Genomic DNA, 19730 nt, shown 5'->3' with positions numbered 1-19730 from the left:
GATTTTATCATACAGATTTGGGCAAGTGGTAGGGAAGGAATCCCACTGGTCCTGGGCCTGGAAGAGGGGAGTTCAGAGCAGAGACCCCTCTGGCCCCCGCATTCGTGGACCAGACCAGCCCATCACTCTGTGCTGACATGTTCACTTGTGGTTTCCCCCCTGAACCCTGACCTCAGAGGTCACGAACTGGGTTTTTAATTTTTGTGTCAGTGGCTCCCTGCATAGCACCTCACATGGAGAAGGCACTGGTAAATGCCAGATTAGAGGGGCAAAGGCAAATGTGAGAAGGTGAGGTTGGGACACAGTTGTGACAGGTGGAAGGAAAGGAGAGGTACAGTACAGAATTAAGCACAGAGGGGTCCCTGTTAAAGACACCCCCAAACTCCCCTGGTAGGACATTAAACCACATTCATTCATGTACCAGAGCCCCCGAATTTTCCAATCCTGCAGGAAACAGGACTTGACCAGGTGAATCCTGGGTTAAGGTGGTGCTCAGCAGGGTGGATGGAGTCAGACTATGCAGTTTTATCAAGGGCATGTCCAACAGGCATGTGTGCGGAGGGCCACTCATCTCTGTCATCAGAAATACCGGGTTCAAATCTGGCCTCTGCCTCTTGCTAACTGTGTGACCTTGAACCCACAGCTCCTTATCAGTGATCCTAGGAATTCCTAACTTGCAGATTGTTCTGAAGTTTGAGAATATGTGCCTGGCAGAGGGAACCCTCAAGACAGTTGCCCAAATACTCCTAATGTTTCCAGCGAAGGTGGCCATGCAGCCCTGCCCACCCCAGCTTCAGATCTTTCTCTCTCCATTGGCCCAGGACCCATTCCTCCCCAGACCCCACTCAGCTGCTGACTTCGGCTCTTGCCATCTGAGAAGATAGAAACAATCAGATGAGAATTCCCTCATCCCTCATCTACCAAATCCACTGGCTTCCGCATCTTTATTCAGGTTTCCACCTTCCTTCCTGCTGTCCTAGAACTATTCCTGTCCCTGCCAATTGCTCAGAACCCTCTAGTCCTCCTAAAGACCTGCCTCCTGAAATCGTGCCCTCCCTCCTGAATTATTAATTGAGCCTATCTACTATGCTCATTCCCATCAGCATAGAAACAGGACTTCATCTTGTTACAAAAAATAAAGTCCTCGCCTGCATCCCACCTGTCTCCCTCCAGCTGCAGCCCCATTGCTATCCACAGCCACACAGCCAAAGCGTCTGCTGGGCCCTGTCCTGTCCTCCGAGGTGCCTGCGCACCAGCGACGCCCAGTGACAGGCAGGGAGACTGGGGTGCAAAGTCTGAGGTCGGGAGGGGGATGGACCCTGATGAGTCCATTTATTGTTTACATTAAATACTTTCTTTTTTCCTTTTTTAAAAATTTATGTTTACATTTTTAAATTGGGGGATAATTGCTTTACAATGTTGTGTTAGTTCCTGCTATTAAACGAGCTGAATCAGCTATAAGTATACAAATATCCCCGCCTTCTTGAACCTCCCTCCCACTCACCCCCGGATTCGTCTGCTCTAGGTCATCACAGAGCACAGACCTGAGCTCCTTGTGTTACACGGCGTCTTCCCACTAGCTATCTGTTTTACACATGGTCGTGTAAATATGCCAATACTACTCTCCGAGCGTCTGTGAAGGGTCTTGAATGATCATAATAACCCAGACTGAGCATTTACCACATGCCAGGCAACGTTTAACATGCTTTCCTTTAACTTATCATTTCTTTTGGTTTTTCTAAACTTTATCTTTTACTTATTTGTTTTTATTGGAGTATAGTTGCTCAACAATGTTGTACCAGTCTCTGCTATACAACAAAGTGAACCAGTTACATGTATATATATATTTTTTCCAAAAACATGTTTATTTTTTCTGCACAAGCACCCTTGCATAGTAAAAGTATCTACTTTTTGCTCATTTGTTTCATTGCTCTACACATTATCTACAGTTTAATTACACATATACAGCAAATAGGTAAGCATGGCTTTTATATCCTTAATGATTGTTTTCTCTTCAGGTAGATTTAAAAAAATAGTTGAACAATTTGCCCAGTAATGTGACATGTAATGCATGTACCTTGTTCTCATATTTTTTAAAATATGTGTAAAACAAAGGTTCAGTAATTTTAACTCAGTATTTATCATTTTTAAAAAATTTTTTTTCCATTTATTTTTATTCGTTGGAGGCTAATTACTTTACAATATTTATATTTCCTCTTTTTTGGATTTCCTTCCCATTTACGTCACCACAGGTCACTGAGTAGACTTCCCTGTGCCATACAGTCGGTTCTCACGAGTTATCTGTTCTTTACTTAGTAGTGTATATATGTCAATCCCGATCTCCCAATGCTTTCCCCTTCCACTTCCTCCCCCCCACCCCACCTTGGTAACTGTAAATCTCTACTTTTGTGACTCTATTTCTGCTTTGCAGATAAGTTTATCTGTACCATTTTTCTAGATTCTACATACAAGTGATATCATACGAGAGTTTTCTCTTTCTGAGTTACTTCCCATCTATAGGTCCATCCACATCTTTGCAAATGGCACTGTTTCTTTCCTCTTTATGGCGGACATAATATTTCATTGTATATATGCACCACAGTTTCTTTATCAGTTCCTCAGTTGATGGAATTTAGGTTGCTTCCATGATATTGTAAATACTGCTGCAATGAACACTGGGGTACATGCATCTTTTCAATTATGATTTTCTCCTGATATATGCATAGGATTGGGTTTGCTGAATCATATGATAGCTCTAGTTTTAGTTTTTTATGAAATCTCTGTACTGTTCTGCACAGTGGCTGTATTAATTTACATTCTCACCAATAGTTTAAGAGAGTTCCCTTTTTCTCCACACCCTCCCCAGAATTTATTCTTGGTAGATTTTTTGATGATGGACATTCGAACTGGTGTGAGGTGATACCTCATTGTAGTTTTGATTTGCATTTCTCTAATAATTAGTAATGTTTGGCATCTTTTCATGGGTTTGTTGGCCATGTGTATCTCTTCTTTGGAGAAAAGTCTATTTAGTCTTCCACCTATTTTTTTGATTGGTTTTTTTTTTTTTAATATATATTGAGTGCATGAACATGGCAGAAAGTGAAGAAAAACTAAAGAGCCTCTTGATGAAAGTGAAAGAGGAGAGTGAAAAAGTTGCCTTAAAGCTCAACATTCAGAAAACTAAGATCATGGCATCCAGTCCCATCAATTCATGGCAAATAGATGGGGAAACAGTGGAAATACTGGCTGACTTTATTTTTCTGGGCTCCAAAATCACTGCAGATGGTGATTGCAGCCATGAAATTAAAAGATGCTTACTCCTTGGAAGGAAAGTTATGACCAACCTAGACAGCATATTAAAAAGCAGAAACATTACTCTGTCGACAAAGGTCCGTCTCGTCAAAGCTATGGTTTTTCCAGTGGTCATGTATGGATGTGAGAGTTGGACTATAAAGAAAGCTGAGTGTCGAAGAATTGATGCTTTTGAACTGTGGTGTTGAAGAAGACTCTTTTTTTTTTTTTATTATTATTATTTTTTTCCAGTGGGTTTTGTCACACATTGACATGAATCAGCCATGGATCTACATGTATTCCCAATCCCGATCCCCCCTCCCACCTCCCTCTCCACCCGATTCCTCTGGGTCTTCCCAGTGCACCAGGCAGGAGCACTTGTCTCATGCATCCCACCTGGGCTGGTGATCTGTTTCACCATAGATAGTATACATGCTGTTCTTTTGAAATATCCCACCCTCACATTCTACCACAAAGTTCAAAAGTCTGTTCTGTATTTCTGTGTCTCTTTTTCTGTTTTGCATATAGGGTTGTCGTTACCATCTTTCTAAATTCCATATATATGTGTTAGTATGCTGTAATGTTCTTTATCTTTCTGGCTTACTTCACTCTGTATAATGGGCTCCAGCTTCATCCATCTCATTAGGACTGGTTCAAATGAATTCTTTTTAATGGCTGAGTAATATTCCATGGTGTATATGTACCACAGCTTCCTTATCCATTCATCTGCTGATGGGCATCTAGGTTGCTTCCATGTCTTGGCTATTATAAACAGTGCTGCGATGAACATTGGGGTGCACGTGTCTCTTTCAGATCTGGTTTCCTCAGTGTGTATGCCCAGAAGTGGGATTGCTGGGTCATATGGCAGTTCTATTTCCAGTTTTTTAAGAAATCTCCACACTGTTTTCCATAGCGGCTGTACTAGCTTGCATTCCCACCAACAGTGTAAGAGGGTTCCCTTTTCTCCACACCCTCTCCAGCATTTATTGCTTGTAGACTTTTGGATAGCAGCCATCCTGACTGGCCTGTAATGGTACCTCATTGTGGTTTTGATTTGCATTTCTCTAATAATGAGTGATGTTGAGCATCTTTTCATGTGTTTGTTAGCCATCTGTATGTCTTCTTTGGAGAAATGTCTGTTTAGTTCTTTGGCCCATTTTTTGATTGGGTCGTTTATTTTTCTGGAATTGAGCTGCAGGAGTTGCTTGTATATTTTTGAGATTAATCCTTTGTCTGTTTCTTCATTTGCTATTATTTTCTCCCAATTTGAGGGCTGTCTTTTCACCTTACTTATAGTTTCCTTTGTAGTGCAAAAGCTTTTAGGTTTCATTAGGTCCCATTTGTTTAGTTTTGCTTTTAGTTCCAATATTCTGGGAGGTGGGTCATAGAGGATCTTGCTGTGATTTATGTCGGAGAGTGTTTTGCCTATGTTCTCCTCTAGGAGTTTTATAGTTTCTGTTCTTACATTTAGATCTTTAATCCATTTTGAGTTTATTTTTGTGTATGGTGTTAGAAAGTGTTCTAGTTTCATTCTTTTACAAGTGGTTGACCAGTTTTCCCAGCACCACTTGTTAAAGAGGTTGTCTTTTTTCCATTGTATATCCTTGCCTCCTTTGTCAAAGATAAGGTGTCCATAGGTTCGTGGATTTATCTCTGGGCTTTCTATTCTGTTCCATTGATCTATATTTCTGTCTTTGTGCCAGTACCATACTGTCTTGATGACTGTGGCTTTGTAGTAGAGTCTGAAGTCAGGCAGGTTGATTCCTCCAGTTCCATTTGAAGAAGACTCTTGAGAGTCCCTTGGACTACAAGGAGATCCAACCAGTCCATCCTAAGAGATCAGTCCTGGGTGTTCATTGGAAGGACTGATGGTGAAGCTGAAACTCCAATACTTTGGCCACCTGATGCGAAGAGCTGATTCATTTGAAAAGACCTGATGCTGGGAAAAATTGAGGGCAGGAGGAGAAGGGGACGACAGAGGATGAGATGGTTGGATGGCATCACCGATTCAATGGACATGAGTTTGGGTGGACTCTGTGAGTTGGTGATGGACAGGGAGGCCTGGCGTGCTGCGGTTCATGGGGTCGTAAAGAGTTGGATATGACTGAGTGACTGAACTTAACTGAACTGAACATGACCTGCTTATATATTTTGGAGATTAATCCCTTATCAGTAGTTTCATATGCAAATATTTTCTCCTATCTGAGAGTTTTCTTCTCATTTTGCTTATGGTTTCCTTTGCTGTTCAAAAGCATTTAAGTTTAGTTAGGTCTCATTTTTTAAAATTTGTTTTTATTTCCATTGGATCAAAAAACATCTCATGGTAATTTATGTCAAAGATGTTCTGTCTGTATTTTCCTCCAAGAGTTTTATACTATATGCCTTTACATTTAGGTCTTTAATCCATTTTGAGTTTATTTTTGTGTATGGCATTTCAGTTCAGTTCAGTTGCTCAGTAGTGTCTGACTCTTTGCGACCCCATGAACTGCAGCACGCCAGGCCTCCCTGTCCATCACCAACTCCCAGAGTTCACCCACACCCATGTCCATTGAGTTGGTGATGCATCCACCCATCTCATCCTCTGTCGTCCCCTTCCCCTCCTGCCCTCAATCTTTCCCAGCATCATTTGGGAGCATGCTATTTTGATTCTTTTACATGTAGCTGTCCAGTTTTCCCAGCATCACTTATTGAAGATACTTTTCTCCACTGTATATTCTTGCCTCCTTTGTCATAGATTAGGTGGCCATAGGTGATTGGGTTTATTGCTAGATTTTCTATTCTATCCTGTTCTATTGATCCATATTTCTGGTTTTTGTTTTTGGCAGTACCATACCGTTTTGATTACTGTAGCTTTGTAGTATAGTCTGAAGCTAAGGTGCCTGATTTCTCTAGCTCCATTCTTCTTTCTTTAGGTTGCTGTAGCTATTTGGGATACAAAGGATACATTGTTTTTGTTCTAATTCTGTGAAAAATGCCTTGTAATTTGATAGGGATTGGATTCAATCTATAGATTGCTTTGCATAGTATAGTCATTTTGACAATATTGATTCATCAACCCAAGAACATGATATATCTCTCCATCTCTATCATCTTTGATTTCTTTCATCAGTATCTCATAGTTTTCTGAAGATATGTCTTTTACTGCCTTAGGTAGGTTTATTCCTATGTATTTCATTCTTTTCAATGTGATGGGACATAGGATTGTTTCCTTAACCTCTCTTTCTGATTTTTCATTGTTAAAATATAAGGATGCAAGAGATTTCTGTGTATCAATTTCATATCTTGCAACTTTACCAAATTCATTGATGAGTTCCAGTAGTTTTCTGGTTGTGTTTTTATGATTTTCTATGGATAATATCATGACATCTGCAAACAGTGACAATTTTACTTATTTTCCAATTTGGATTCCATATACATATATTTTTCTCTGATATCCATGGCTAAGACTTCCAAAACTATGTTGAATGAAAGTGGTGAGAGCAGACATCCATGTCTTGCTCCTGATTTTAGAGGAGCTAAGGTCCTCCTACCTCAGTGTTAGAGGAAATGCTTTCAGCTTTTCACCATCGAGTATGATGTTAGCTGTAGGTTTGTTGCATATGGCCTTTATTATGTTGTAGTTTCCCTCTAGGCCCACTTTCTGGAGAGTTTTTATTCTAAAGGGGGGTTAACTTGTCAACAGATTTTCCTGCATCTATTGAGATGATCATATGTTTTTTACTGTTCTATTTGTTAATGTAGTATAGCACAGTGATTGATTTGCATATATTGAAGAATTTTTGTATCCCTAGGATAAATCCTACTTGTTCAGTGTGTATGATCCTTTTAATGTGTTGTTAGATTTGGTTTGCTAGTATTTTGTTGAGGAGTTTTGCATCTATGTTCATCAGTGACATTTGTCTATAATTTTCTTTTTTGCGAGATCTTTGTCTGGTTTTGATATCAAGGTGATGGTGGCCTTGTAGAATGAGGTTGGGAGTGTTTCTTCCTCTGTGATATTTTGGAAGAGCTTCAGATGGGTAGGTGTTAACTCTTAGAATTTGCCTGTGAAGCCATCTGACCCTGGGCGTTTATTTGTTGGAAGATTTTTAACTAGTTTCAATTTCAGTACTTTAATTAGTCTGTTTATGTTTTCTACATCTTCCTGGTTCAGTCTTGTGAGATTATACCTTTCTAAGAATTTATTCATTTCTTCTAGATCGTCCATTTTATTTGCATATATTTGCTTGTAATAATGTCTTACGATCCTTTGTATTTCTGTGTTGTCATAACTTCTCCTTTTTCATTTCTAATTTTATTGATTTGAACCCTCTCCTTTTTTCCCCTGATGAGTCTGGCTAAACGTTTATTAACTTTGTATATCTTCTCAAAGAACGAGCTTTTAGTTTCATTGATATTTGCTATTGTTTTATTTATCTCCATTTCATTTATTTCTACTCTGACCTTTATGACTTCTTTCCTCCTATTAACTTTGGGTTTTGTTTGTTCTTCTTTCTCTAGTTGTTTTAGGTTGTTTATTTGAGATTTTTCTTGTTTCTTGAGGTAAAATTGTATTGTTATAAATTTCCTTCTTAGAACAGCTTTTGGTGTAGCCCATAGGTTCTGGATTGTTGTATTTTCATTGCCATTTGTCTCATTTGCCATTTTTTATTTCCTCTTTGATTCCTGCAGTGATCCACTGACTACTTATTAACATATTGTTTAGCCTCCATTTCTTTTAAACTATTTTTTTTCCCCCTGTGATTGATCTCTAATCTCATAGTGCTATGGTCAGAAAAGATGCTTGATTTGATTTCAATTTTCTTAAATTTACCAAGGATTGATTTGTAACCCAAAATGTGATCTATTCTGGAGAATGTTTCATTTTCATTTGAGAAGAAAGTGCATTCTGTTGCTTTTGGATGGCATGTCCTATAAATATCAATTAAGCCTAGTTGGTCTAATTTACAGACTGTGTTTTCTTATTAATTTTCTGTCTGGATGATCTATCCATTGGTTTAAGTGGGGTTAAAATCCTCTACTGTTATTATGTTACCATTGCTTTCCCCTTTTATGCCTGTTAGCATTTGCCTTATATATTGAGGTGCATATATATTATATACTGTGTACATATATATTTCTAATTGCTATGTCTTCTTGGATTGATCCCTTGATCATTATGTAGTGTCCTTCTTTATTTCTTATAATGGTCTTTATTTTAAAGTCTGTTTTATCTGATATGAGTATTGCTACTCCAGCTTTCTTTTGATTTCCATTTGCATGGAATATCTTTTTCCATCCCCTCACTTTCAGTCTATATGTGTCTTTAGGTCTGAAGTGGGTCTCTTGTAGACAGTGCATATGTGGATTTGTTTCTGTATCCATTCAGCAACATCTATACTTTTTTTTTTTTTTGGAGCATTTGATACACTTACATTTAAGGTGATTATTACTATTTTTTAATATTTTTATTTATTTATTTTGCTGTGCCAGGTCTTAGCTGAGGCATGTAGGATTTAGTTCCCTGACCAGAATCGAACACAGGCCCCTTGCATTGGGAGCATGGAGTCTCATCCACTGGACCACCAGAGAAGTTCCCCAAAGGTGATTATTGATACATATGTTTCTGTTGCCATTTTCTTAATTGCTTTGGGTTTGCTTTTGTCTTTTTCTTCTCTTGTGTTTCTCACCTAGCTAAGTTTCTTTAGCATTTGTTCTAAAGCTGGTTGGGTGGTGTTGAATTCTCTTAGTTTTTCTTTGTCTGTAAAGTTTTTGCTTTCTCTGTTGAATCTGAATGAGATCCTTGCTGGATGGAGTAATCTTGGTTGTAGGTTTTTCTCTTTCAATACTTTAAATATATCTTGCCACTCTTTTCTGGCCTACAGAGTTTCTGCTGAAAAATAAGCTGATAACCTTATGGGGATTCCCTTGTATGTTATTTGCTGCTTTTCCTTGTTGCTTTTAATATTTTTCCTTGTATTTAATTCCTGTTAATTTGATTAATATGTGTCTTGGCATGTTTCTCCTTAGGTTTATCCTGTATGGGACTCTCTGTGCTTCCTGGACTTGGGTGACTATTTCCTTCCCCATGTTAGGGAAGTTTTTGAGCATATTCTCTTCAAATACTTTCTCAGATCCTTCTCTTCCTCTCCTGAGACTCATGATTCAAACGTTGGTGCATTTAATGTTGTCCCAGAGGTCTCTAAGACTGTCATGACTTTAAAAAAAATGTTTCTTTCCTTTGCTCTGTGGCAATTCTTTCCACCATTTTATCTTCCAGCTCACTTATTGTTCTCCTACCTCAGTTATTCTGCTATTGATTCCTTCCAGTGTATTTTTCATTTCAGTTACTGTATTGTTCATCACTGTTCATTTATTCTTTAGTTCTTCTAGTTTCTTGTTAAACATTTCTTGCATCTTCCCAATCCACTTCTCTATTCTTTTTCTGAGATCTTGGATCATCTTTACTATCATTACTCTGAACTATTTTTCAGGGATATATATTTTCTATATCTTCTTCATTTATTTGGTCTTGTAGGTTTTTACCTTACCCATGTGTCTGCAACATACTTCCTCCGCTGTCTCATTTTATCTAACGTACTGTTTGCGGTCTCCGTTCCATGGGCTGTGGGATTGCAGTTCCTCTTGCTTCTCGTGTCTGCTCCCTGGGCGTCAGCTTGACTCAGGGGCTTCTGTTGGTTCCTGGTAGGAGGGGCTTGTGTCTACGCTGCGGTGGGTGAAGCTGCGTCTTGTTCCTCTGATGGGTGGGGCTGCACTGGAGAGCGCGTTTTGGGGTGGCTGTGAGTTTAGCATGACTTCACCGCTGATAAGCGGGGCTGCGTTTCTGTCTTGCTGGCTGTTTGGGGCGACTCCCTGAGGCCTCTGCTACCAGTGTGGTCGTCCCCACGGTGAGCCACAGACAGCCCCTTTCTGCCCAGGAGGCCCTCCGAGGCCTCTGGGTCGGTCTCTGTGCGTGCTGTGGGCACGTTGCAGACAGCTCAAACTCTGACCTGGCCCGACACCCACATGCACTTGTCCCCGAAGTCCACAGCTGCTAAAGCTAGGCCAGTCTCAGTTGTGGGGGCACTTGTGTCCATTCATACAGGCTGCAGATGCTGGGTTTACCAAGCTGATTGCTGGGGTTTAATCCATGACCTGTGCAGTTTCTTGGAAAGATTTCCATTCTTCTTCCTTAGCTGCACAGCCCCAGGCTCAGTTTTGGTTTTGGGCCCAACTCTGCCTGTGGGCGACCCTCAGGTGCCTGTCCCTTGCCCAGGTGAGAGGAGGTCAGTGGCTGACTAGGGTGCTCTTGCTTGCTTAGGTGGGAGGGGCAAGAGGTTGCTACCGACTGGAGTGCAGGCTCACTCAGACGAGAGAGATAAGGCAGCCATGTACGGGGAGCACGGGTTCACTTTGATGGGATTCCCCTCTAGTGCCGTGGAGACAGGGGCTGGTGTGGTGGGGAGAGGGTCTCCCTGTCGAGGACTCCTGATGGCCACCCCTCCACTTGTGCACCACTCAACAATGGCCCCTCGCTTCGGAGGCAGACCACGTTTCCTCCAGGAGCTTTCTGGGATGTGGAGCGCCTCACCCGTGTCTCCTCAAGCTGTCTCCATGCAGCCAACAGCAGTCTTCTCCCCAGGTCTGCTCTCCCAACCCCACACTTCAGCACCCAGCCCCTGCCTGCACTGGCAGACAGCTGTCTCAAGCTGGGGCGCCCAGGCTATGACCCGTCTCCCTCCAGTTCAGTGTACTTTGCTGCCAGGAAGGGCGCCTCCCCAGGTGCAAAACCCCTCCTCTCCTTCAGCTCCCCCCTCCCAAGGAGTGTGGGTCCCATCCTGTTCTCTCTTTCCTTTTTCTCCCCTTTTTCTCCTTCATCCGACCTGGCCATGCTGGGATCTTTTCTTGTCCTTTAAGATGTCTGAGGTCCTTTGTTAGAGCTCTGTGTGAACTTTTCAACTTGTAGACGTACTCCTGATGGACTTGTGGGGAGAGGCGAACCCCAGGTCCTCCTATTCCATCATCCTGACCTTGACCTTAACTTATCATTTCAATGAATCCTCACAAGAAATCTAAGAGGGGGGAGCTGTTACTAGTTTTTATTTTACAGATGAGGAAACTGGGACCCAGAGAGGTTCAATAATTTGATTGTGCAGGTGGAGGCCTGTTAAATGGCAGCACCGGATTCTAACCCAGGATGTCTGACTCCAGAACCTGAGTCCTGAGTTGCATTTCTAGAGTTGGATGCTGGGAAACTCTCTGAGCTTGCCCTGCCAGGGCAGTGATGGGGGTCCTGCGCACAGAAGGTCCTTCGAGGGCCCTGCCGTGTCTGCCGTGCCCAGCCAGTGTGCTGAGTGCTGGTGTCTGTGCTGCTGGCCTCAGCGAGGGTCCAGCATCCCCAGGAAGGGGACGCAGGACGGAGGAGAGCGTTCTCAAGTGGACGGCAGAGTCACGCAGAGGTCATGCCCATCATATGGCGGCCCCAGGCCCCTCGCCTGCTCTCCAATGGCTGAGAATGCTGTCCTGCTAATTTTACCCAGTTCCTCTTCAGCCCCACAACAAGCCGCCAGTCAGCCACAGCACCAGCAGGCCACATGCTGCGGCCAAGTTCTGTGGTCACTATGGTTCCAGAGGATTTCCTCAGCTGAGCTCGGCCGGAGAGCTTACCAGGAAATCAGGCAGACGTGTAGGCAGCAACGCTCCTGCTGTGTGAATCCCCCGCTGCTTCTTATTAGCTGCGTGTAGTTTTCTTAGGCCATTATTACTATAAAACAAACCACCCCTAAACCTAGTGGCTTTCAACCACAACCATCTGTGATTACTCACGAATTTATGGGCTGGTCTTCTGATGCGGGCCAGGCTTGACCCGTCTTGGCTGGGCTCACTAACGTGACTGTGGCCAGTTGTATGCTAACTCACGGAGGATGACCTCAGCTGGGCCAACTGGGTCATGCTTCACACACTTCACACCCCACACATACCTCCTCCATTAGGTTTAGGCTGGGCTTGGTTTCATATCATGGTGGGAATTGCGAGAAAGACAATGAAAGAGTAACAGCCCTGCTTCCTGTTGAGAAGAGCAGCAGTCATGTTGCAAAGGCCGTCAGTAGAAAGAAGGTGAACTGGAGCCAACATACCACAGGCCGCACCTCTCAGAGCCTCAGTCTGCACACTTGTAAGGTGGGCATGGTATCCCTTGGATCATGTGCTGCTCTGGTGTGCTGTGTTCTCCGATGGGATGGTTGGTCAGGTATGGCCTCAAGAGGGGACCCAGAAGAGGTGTGGGGATTACACTCACCAAGACAGAGTCCCTACAGGTTGAGAGGGGTCCCAGGGAGTGGGTCAGCCACTTAGACGGGGAGCCAGGAGAGGGTGAAGACTCATGGACAAGGGTCTTCGCTGGGGGGTCAGGATGGGGTACACAAGCAAACAGTGTGAGGGGATTTCATTGGTGCATTTGAATGTCACTGGGTCACAGTCACTGTGGGTGGGGGGAGGAAGGGGGATTTGTGGCAGGGGCCCAGCTTATCACACCAGTGCCCCTGATCACCTGGGCTGGTGCTCACAGCCTGTTTGTGGCAATGCTGAGACAGTGGGAAGATAGGATCTTTTAAAATTTACAATATACCTTGCAAAACTTGGACCTCATAATTTTGTTTCAAAAGCTAATCTCCTAAAGTGTGAAAGGCCTAAGATTAGACTTGCCTTTGGAGAAAATCTTCTTCGTATTGAGGAACCACTGCACAACAAGGATATGTCTCTCGTCAGAGGAAAGACTGTGAAGCAATACCAATATTGAAAAGCTAAGTGCTCTGTTTAGCATTCCTTCAGAGAGCCAGTCAGAAAATATTTATCACCAGTTTGTTGTGTAAGAGACGTTATGTAAGAGCAACTGAATGAACAAAGGGCTGGAGGTAATAGAGGGGAAATGAAACATTAAGGTTGCAGGAGGGCTTTGTGAGATTGTCAGGGGCACAACCTTTTAAGTCACGATGGTGAGTTTGACCCACCGCCTAAGGGGATGGGGAGCCATTGAAAGATATAAGCATAGAGCGGCACAGTGAGCTGTATGATTTCTAAAGATCTGTCTGGCTGCTGCCTGCAGAATGAATAGGTGGTTGGTGGAGCACGGTGGAGGAAAGGGACTGATTAGAAGCTCCAAGCATCCAGGCCACGGGGCAGTGGCCTGGACCGTGATGGTGGCGGAGATGGAGATACCTGAGTGGACTGGAGAGACATTTGGGAGATAGAATACTTGGTGCCTGGTGGAGGTATGGCATCTGACACCCAGTTTCTGTCTTGGACACTGGATGGAGGGAGCAGGTTCTAGCTGCCTGAACTTTGAGGTGCTTGCGTGGAGGCAGCTTGTGGACATATAGGCAGCCAGTGCTCAGGAGAGAGGTTTTCACTGGAAGTATAGATTGGGGGATCAACACCTAAGAGATGAACACCAAAGCCATGGAAGGGAAATTTGGGGTGTGTTGAACTGTGTCTTTCAGCTTTCTTGCTGGAGGAGGGGAGGGGTAGGGGGAGGTTGGTTCATTCTCTGCAAGGATTTTGTCTATTTGGCGTATAAACTATTATTTGTTCCTGTGGAAAGATGTGTGTGTGTGTGAGAGAGAGAGAGAGAAGAGTGCATGCACGCTCACACATCCCTAAGAATGACGCAAGGGGTCCCCCAGGTAGGAACCAGTCCCACAGTCCATCACTCTTGGAGGAGGCAGATCCTGGGAAAGGAGATGAAGATGGGAGAGTTGGGCCTGATACTCCAGGGAGAACCCTCCTCTATTTCTGTCTCCTCATCTCCTTTCCCACCTTCCCCAGGGAAGGGCAGGGGGCTTTCACAGTACCCTTCCTTCCTGCTTGCTCTGCTCTGACCTCTTGCACTTAAAACACTGAGAGCAAGTCAGCCAGGCTTGGCTTTTGGTAAGCTGAATGGAAAAAACCAGAAAACTGTTTCTGCTTTCAACTCTGCTTTCATGGTTCTCCTGCTTCTAAAGAGGTTCAGAAAGTCACTTTGAGATTCAGATGGGAGAGATGACCCCCCGCTCTGTTTCAGGTTGGACCTGCTCTTGACTTTCCTTGTGGGTGGGTGGATGGGAGGGACTTGTTAGGATAGAAGGAATGGGCAATAAAATTTGAGAAGTAAGGAAGCTGATAAGACACACAAGTTACATTTGTAAAATACTACATCTTAGAACCCCTGACAGGCTTCCTTCCTCCCTGACCTTCCATTCTTCCCTCCTGAAGCACCAAGAAAACCTGCATCATTATAGAGGTTTCTACCAAATTAAAACAACCAGCTTTCACATCCTGGTCCCATTCCCTTCTCTGTGCCCAGCTCCAGAGAGCTCTCCCACCCCCTGCAGCTCTGACCCTGCTGCTGATTTCTGAGCAGTTGCAGCCTCTGAGAGTGCAGACTGGGTCCTGGGTGGCTGGTTAAGCTCTTGAGGGAGGAAGCCCTGTGGTGTCCGCTCCTTCTCGCAGCCCTTTCACTGCTCCTCCTGGACTCTACCATTTACAAGTGCGTGCATCTGTGCTAAGTCGCATTAGTCGTGTCCGACTCTTTGTGACTCCATGGACTGTAGCCCACCAGGCTCCTCTGTCCGTGGAATTCTTCAAACAAGAATACTGGAGTGGGTTACCATGCCCTCCTCCAGCTGGATCTTCCCAACCCAGGGATTGAACCCACATCTCCCGCGGGTGAATAAAATGGATGAAAGTTCCTGCGTATACGGAACTCACGTCCTAATGAGAACAAATTTTCATGCTTAAAGGTACAGTTCCTATTTTCCATGCAACCTGGTGTCAACTACACGAGGTTTCTTCATTTGCTGGCGAGTAGCTCCAGTGCTGGGGGAACCATCCACTGCTGCACGAAGAGGCTACATCTGATCGACTGAAGGGCTGGTCATGACTAATTCTGACAACAGGGGAGCCCCACTTTCACCATCGGATTTCAGCCCCCATGTACCTCGGTTCTGAGCTAAGATTCCACTGTCCCTGTGCACCGGGTGGGGGTGCGAGGAGCATGACGACTCAGTGAAGCACTGCATGACAGGAGAGACGAGCTAGTAATTTCAGCCACAGCCCGGGGTGGTGCCAGGTAGCGCTTTCAGCTTTATTAGCTTTATTGAACCCACTTCAGAGGCTGCCAGCCCCCTCTGGGAGCCCCTCAGAGAGCACCGCCTCCCTTCGAGGGCTGAGTGTCTTGGCTGTGGACACCTTGGGGGCAGAGTGGTGAGTGGGCTGTGGGGTCAGCTGCAGCTCACGCCCGCATCCTCGTTGTGGTTGCAGTTGTGAGAGCCCCAGCTGCTCTTGCTGCAGTCCCACAGGGTCAATTCTGACCCTCGACACGCAACATCGTCCAGCCAGATGTTCCCAGAGCCTGGACACAGAGAAAGCAAGGAGCGAGAGGAGTGTGGGATTAGCGGCCAAGCTGTGTGGTCCGACTGTCCTCGGGGTCTTCCACAGGGAGCTAGACTGATCATTTCTCCTGCAACTGCCCAGGCCCACAGTGCGGATGACTGATCTGCTCTCTTATGATGACTCTGCCTCTGTTCTGCTCTCTACCCTTTGATAAAAGTCTCATCCAAGTATTTAATATGTAATCCAAGCATGATTTGAAGTCTCCTAGGGATCTCTCAGGGTTTGTTTCTTCCTTAAACGCCTTTGTAATCAGGTCATTCTCAGTTCCAAAGCATTCATACCTCCTTCAAACCCCCTTCCTTCTGATATAATCGATTTCAGATCAAGAGCTTAGAGGAATCACTGGCTTATTTGATTCCAGTAATTTATACTACAGTGTAACAATCTATATAGGCTTAATCTGTGGGAGGAAATGTGTATTTTGAAGGAGTTTTATAATCCAACTAGACTCAGGTTAAAAAGTAGGTATGCATTTTTGGTGGGGTGGAGGGGGAAGGGTAAGGGCAGAGAAGATTCGGGGGCAGGAGAAGGAGAAACCAGCCTAGTGTCATTGGCAGGTCAGCTCTTGGTGGTTGTTTAGTTGTTTAGTTGCCAAGTTGCTTTTGCAACCCAATAGGCTGTAGCCCACCAGGCTCCTTTTTCTATGGAATTTTCCAGGCAAGAATACTGGAGTGGGTTGCCACGCCCTACTCCAGGGGACCTTTCCGACCAAGGGATCGAACTCATGTCTCCTGCATTGGCAGGCAGATTCTTTACCACTGAGCTACAGGGAAGCACAGGTCCACTGTTATGGCCAAAGAAAATGACCTTTTGCTGCAAAACATAGTTGAGTCTCCATCACTCCAGGACATCTTTCCAAAACTGATTTTAGAAAGTCCCTGTGATTTGCTGTCTCTTCCCTTCTCCTTGAAGATGATCAAGTTTGGGCTGCCCAGGCCTTCATGCTCCAGAGAGCTGAGATGACCACTGTGCTTGCCTGCTTGCAATCTTTGTTCTCCTAGCTTACACCCCTCAGCTGTCCTTCCGATAGCATCCCTCACAAACACTGTTGGACATGTGGCATTCTGGCTTTAAGGCTGGATAGATAGCAACTTCTGTCCCTGTAGGGGAAGAGAGCCTTCTTTCTCCTGGGGCTGCCAGCCAGAAGGATGTAAACTGGGGCCCTGAGTTGCAAAACTTTTCAGTTGCTTGAACCAATCCCTTTCTTTTAAGCCAATCACGATGAGTCACTTGCAACTGATGGGTGCCAACACTCTACCCAGGAGAGAAAGCTCACATCAATACCTTAAAAAAAAAAGTAAAAGACTCCTGGTTGAGGACTGATTCACTCACCAGCTCCCACATTGTAGATAGCAGTTCCAGAGGAGTAACCCAGCATGCGGCAGAAAACGGTGGCATCTGCATTTTCCCAGCCGTCATCGCAGATTGTCCCCCATGCACCGTTATAGAAGACTTCAGCTCGGCCTCGGGTCCTAGAGCCGATAATCCGGATGGCTAATGAGGAGTCGCCTGGTGACGAAACACACGGGGAGAGGTGAGGGAAGCAGCACCGGGCTTTGGGCAGATGCAGGTTCGGCCTTTTAATTTTTGGAAGTCCTTTTGTTGTTCAGTCACTCAGTCGTGGATGACTCTTTGCGACCCATGGACTGCAGGATGCTAGGCTTCCCTGTCCTTCACTGTCTCCCAGACTTTGCTCAGACTCGTGTCCATTGAGTCGGTGATGCTATCTCACCAGCTCATCCTCTGCCTCCCCCTTCTCTTTTTGCCTTGGAAGTCCTACAGTTAGGGAAAAGAAGTCTTCTGCTCGGCTGTCTTCACAGCAGTAAGATCCCATGTTACGGCTCCAGCACTATCGGCGGCCTCTGTGCACTGAGGCTCACAGGCCTGAGGCCACAGGGGCAGGCGCCTCTGCAGCTGGCCTTGCAGATCCAGCCCACTATGTTTTGCTTGTGTTGTGGAGGGGAAAAAAGGGAGGAGGAAGAAGGGAGGAAGAGAGGGAGAGAAGAAGAGGGTGGGGAAGAAGCAAGGAAAGATGGAGAGAAACTGTTACCTGTGGCTCTGGGACACAGGCAGGCTTATTCAAGGGACAAGCCTTTTAGCTTTCCCCCCAAATGAGGAACCTCTCTGAGAACCAAGGCCTCTCCCCCAGGACACATACAACTTTCAAGTACAGAGTAGCCTCTATAGCATACGTTAAAGAGAACAGAAATAGCAATTACCTTTTTGACCTTTTTCTCCCTTGGCTCCTTGTGGCCCAGTAGCTCCTGTCATGAGGAGAAAAACCGCACAGTTTGAAGGAAACCAAGTCAGAAACCCCTGCTCTCCTTTGCCACCAGTGGGGAGGAGTGCTGGGGGTCGGACTCTCTCCTCCCTCTTTGCTGGCCCCCTGGCATAAGGGGGACTGGATATGCCATGGATCTCCGTGGCTGAGCAAGAAGAAATGGGCCTGAGCTACAGCAGGAAGGACTTAAGCTAGATTAGAGAAGGACATTCAAGAGGCATGGAGTGGGAGGTCTCTGCTGAGGTCAGTCACGGGGACTGTAGGGTCCAGGGCTGGGCATGGTGTCGGCACATTGTCACCTGCTGCTCCGAGTGCCCAGCTGTGCCTTAGTCACCTGTAAGCTCCGGGCCGAGGGCAGGCCCAGCACGAGACTTCTCCACAGAACCACTAAACCTCTAGCCTTCTGGTTCTGAAAACCACTCCCAACCCCTTACAACAGGCCTCTCCTTTGAACTCTTATGTCAGAAGCCGAGACCTTACCTCTCGATCCGGGCTCTCCCTTCTGGCCACTTGGTCCAGGTGCCCCCTTGAGGCCTCCCAGGCCTGGGCTTCCCTTCTCTCCCTTCATGCCTGCGAGGCCTGGGGGAGAGAGACCATTGCCATCAGATGCTCCCATCTACTTTCCAAGGGAAACTAACAGCCTTCGTGTTTAATGAATGAATTGTCCTGAGGGCCCCCCCACCCCTATCAGTGGGCTATTTGGATGTTCAGCCTGGGGGCAGGGGCAGAGTGCTGCCCTTGCCCCAACCCCCCCACCTCCCAGGTAAACTCTGGGGAGAAGAGGGTGAAAAGAGCCGACAGGATTCTGAAGTTGTTGGTCTTCATGGGGCCATTATGTGGAAGCCATTCTGGGAGAATTTGCTAGAACATGTCCAGGCCTCAATTTCCCCTTTATTAAGTTAGAATAGGAAAAGAAAATCCACCTTAGGAGTAATAAAGACTGCTCAGGAAATGTGTCTGAGGAGTTTTTGTTTTGGCTCCTTAGGGTGGGGCCGGCAAGAAGACTAGAAATGCCGTGTGTAAGGGTGGGGACGACGAGGCCTGTAACAATAGTCCTGGGAGAAGTAGCAGGAGGAGGGGGTGCCTTGAGGGCCAAAGTGAACAGGGAGATGGACCAAAGAGATACAGGCCAGGCAACCATCTTGGGAACTGGAGAGAAAGGTTGCTTAGCTCCACGGCGGCTGCGCAGCCTGAATTCACCGCCATGAGGCAGCTCCCGGGGCTTCTTTACAGTTTTCGCTCTCAACTCCACCCCCGTCTCTATACCCTTTCCCTTGGGTTATCACTGGAAGAGCCTGAGGCTTGAAAGACAGAGCCCTGGAGGCCTCGGCACTCTGGTGGAAAGTTACTGTGGTTACAGCCCTGCTTTCAGGGTCAACAAAACCCGCCTCAGACAATCCTTCCAGTCATTATTGTGGAAAATTAAAATGAAGCCAGTGCTTTACCTGGAAATCCTGATTCTCCTTTTGTTCCTTTCTGTCCTTGAAGTCCTAAGATCAAAATACAGCAAAGGGAAGAAGATAATAAAACTTAGATATTAAACACTTTTAATCTTAGACAACCTCTACCTTCTGTCTGATTAATGCAGATGGAAAGGTACATTGGTTCTCCTCGATTGTTTAAAGCCTCTTTAGCAGAGCATAAAAGCAGACAGACTGCAGATAAATGGGGACGTGTATTGGGGTGAAATAGAAACGTGGTGGATGAAGGTCTGGGTTAGGTGAGCAGACCCCACACTCAGTAACTGGCT

At 45.3% G+C, this 19730-nt stretch overlaps 1 protein-coding gene across 1 annotated transcript in view; it reads right to left on the bottom strand.

Moving 5' to 3' along the window:
• Positions 1 to 15368: 15368 nt before the first annotated feature.
• The window catches only part of MARCO (macrophage receptor with collagenous structure), a 36939-nt gene continuing 32577 nt past the window's right edge, over positions 15369 to 19730 (bottom strand). Inside the window, exons 9-13 of the mRNA XM_043894769.1 lie at positions 19426 to 19470; positions 18461 to 18559; positions 17919 to 17963; positions 17032 to 17208; positions 15369 to 15658 (exon numbers count right to left, since the gene is read on the bottom strand). Of these exons, the coding sequence (XP_043750704.1) occupies positions 15528 to 15658; positions 17032 to 17208; positions 17919 to 17963; positions 18461 to 18559; positions 19426 to 19470 (497 nt within the window). The 3' untranslated portion in view covers positions 15369 to 15527. The remainder of the gene's footprint in view (positions 15659 to 17031; positions 17209 to 17918; positions 17964 to 18460; positions 18560 to 19425; positions 19471 to 19730) is intronic.

Source organism: Cervus elaphus, chromosome 33 (genome assembly GCF_910594005.1).
Source record: "Cervus elaphus chromosome 33, mCerEla1.1, whole genome shotgun sequence".
Classification (NCBI taxonomy): Eukaryota; Metazoa; Chordata; class Mammalia; order Artiodactyla; family Cervidae; genus Cervus; species Cervus elaphus.
This window is presented reverse-complemented; position numbering and strand designations above follow the sequence as displayed.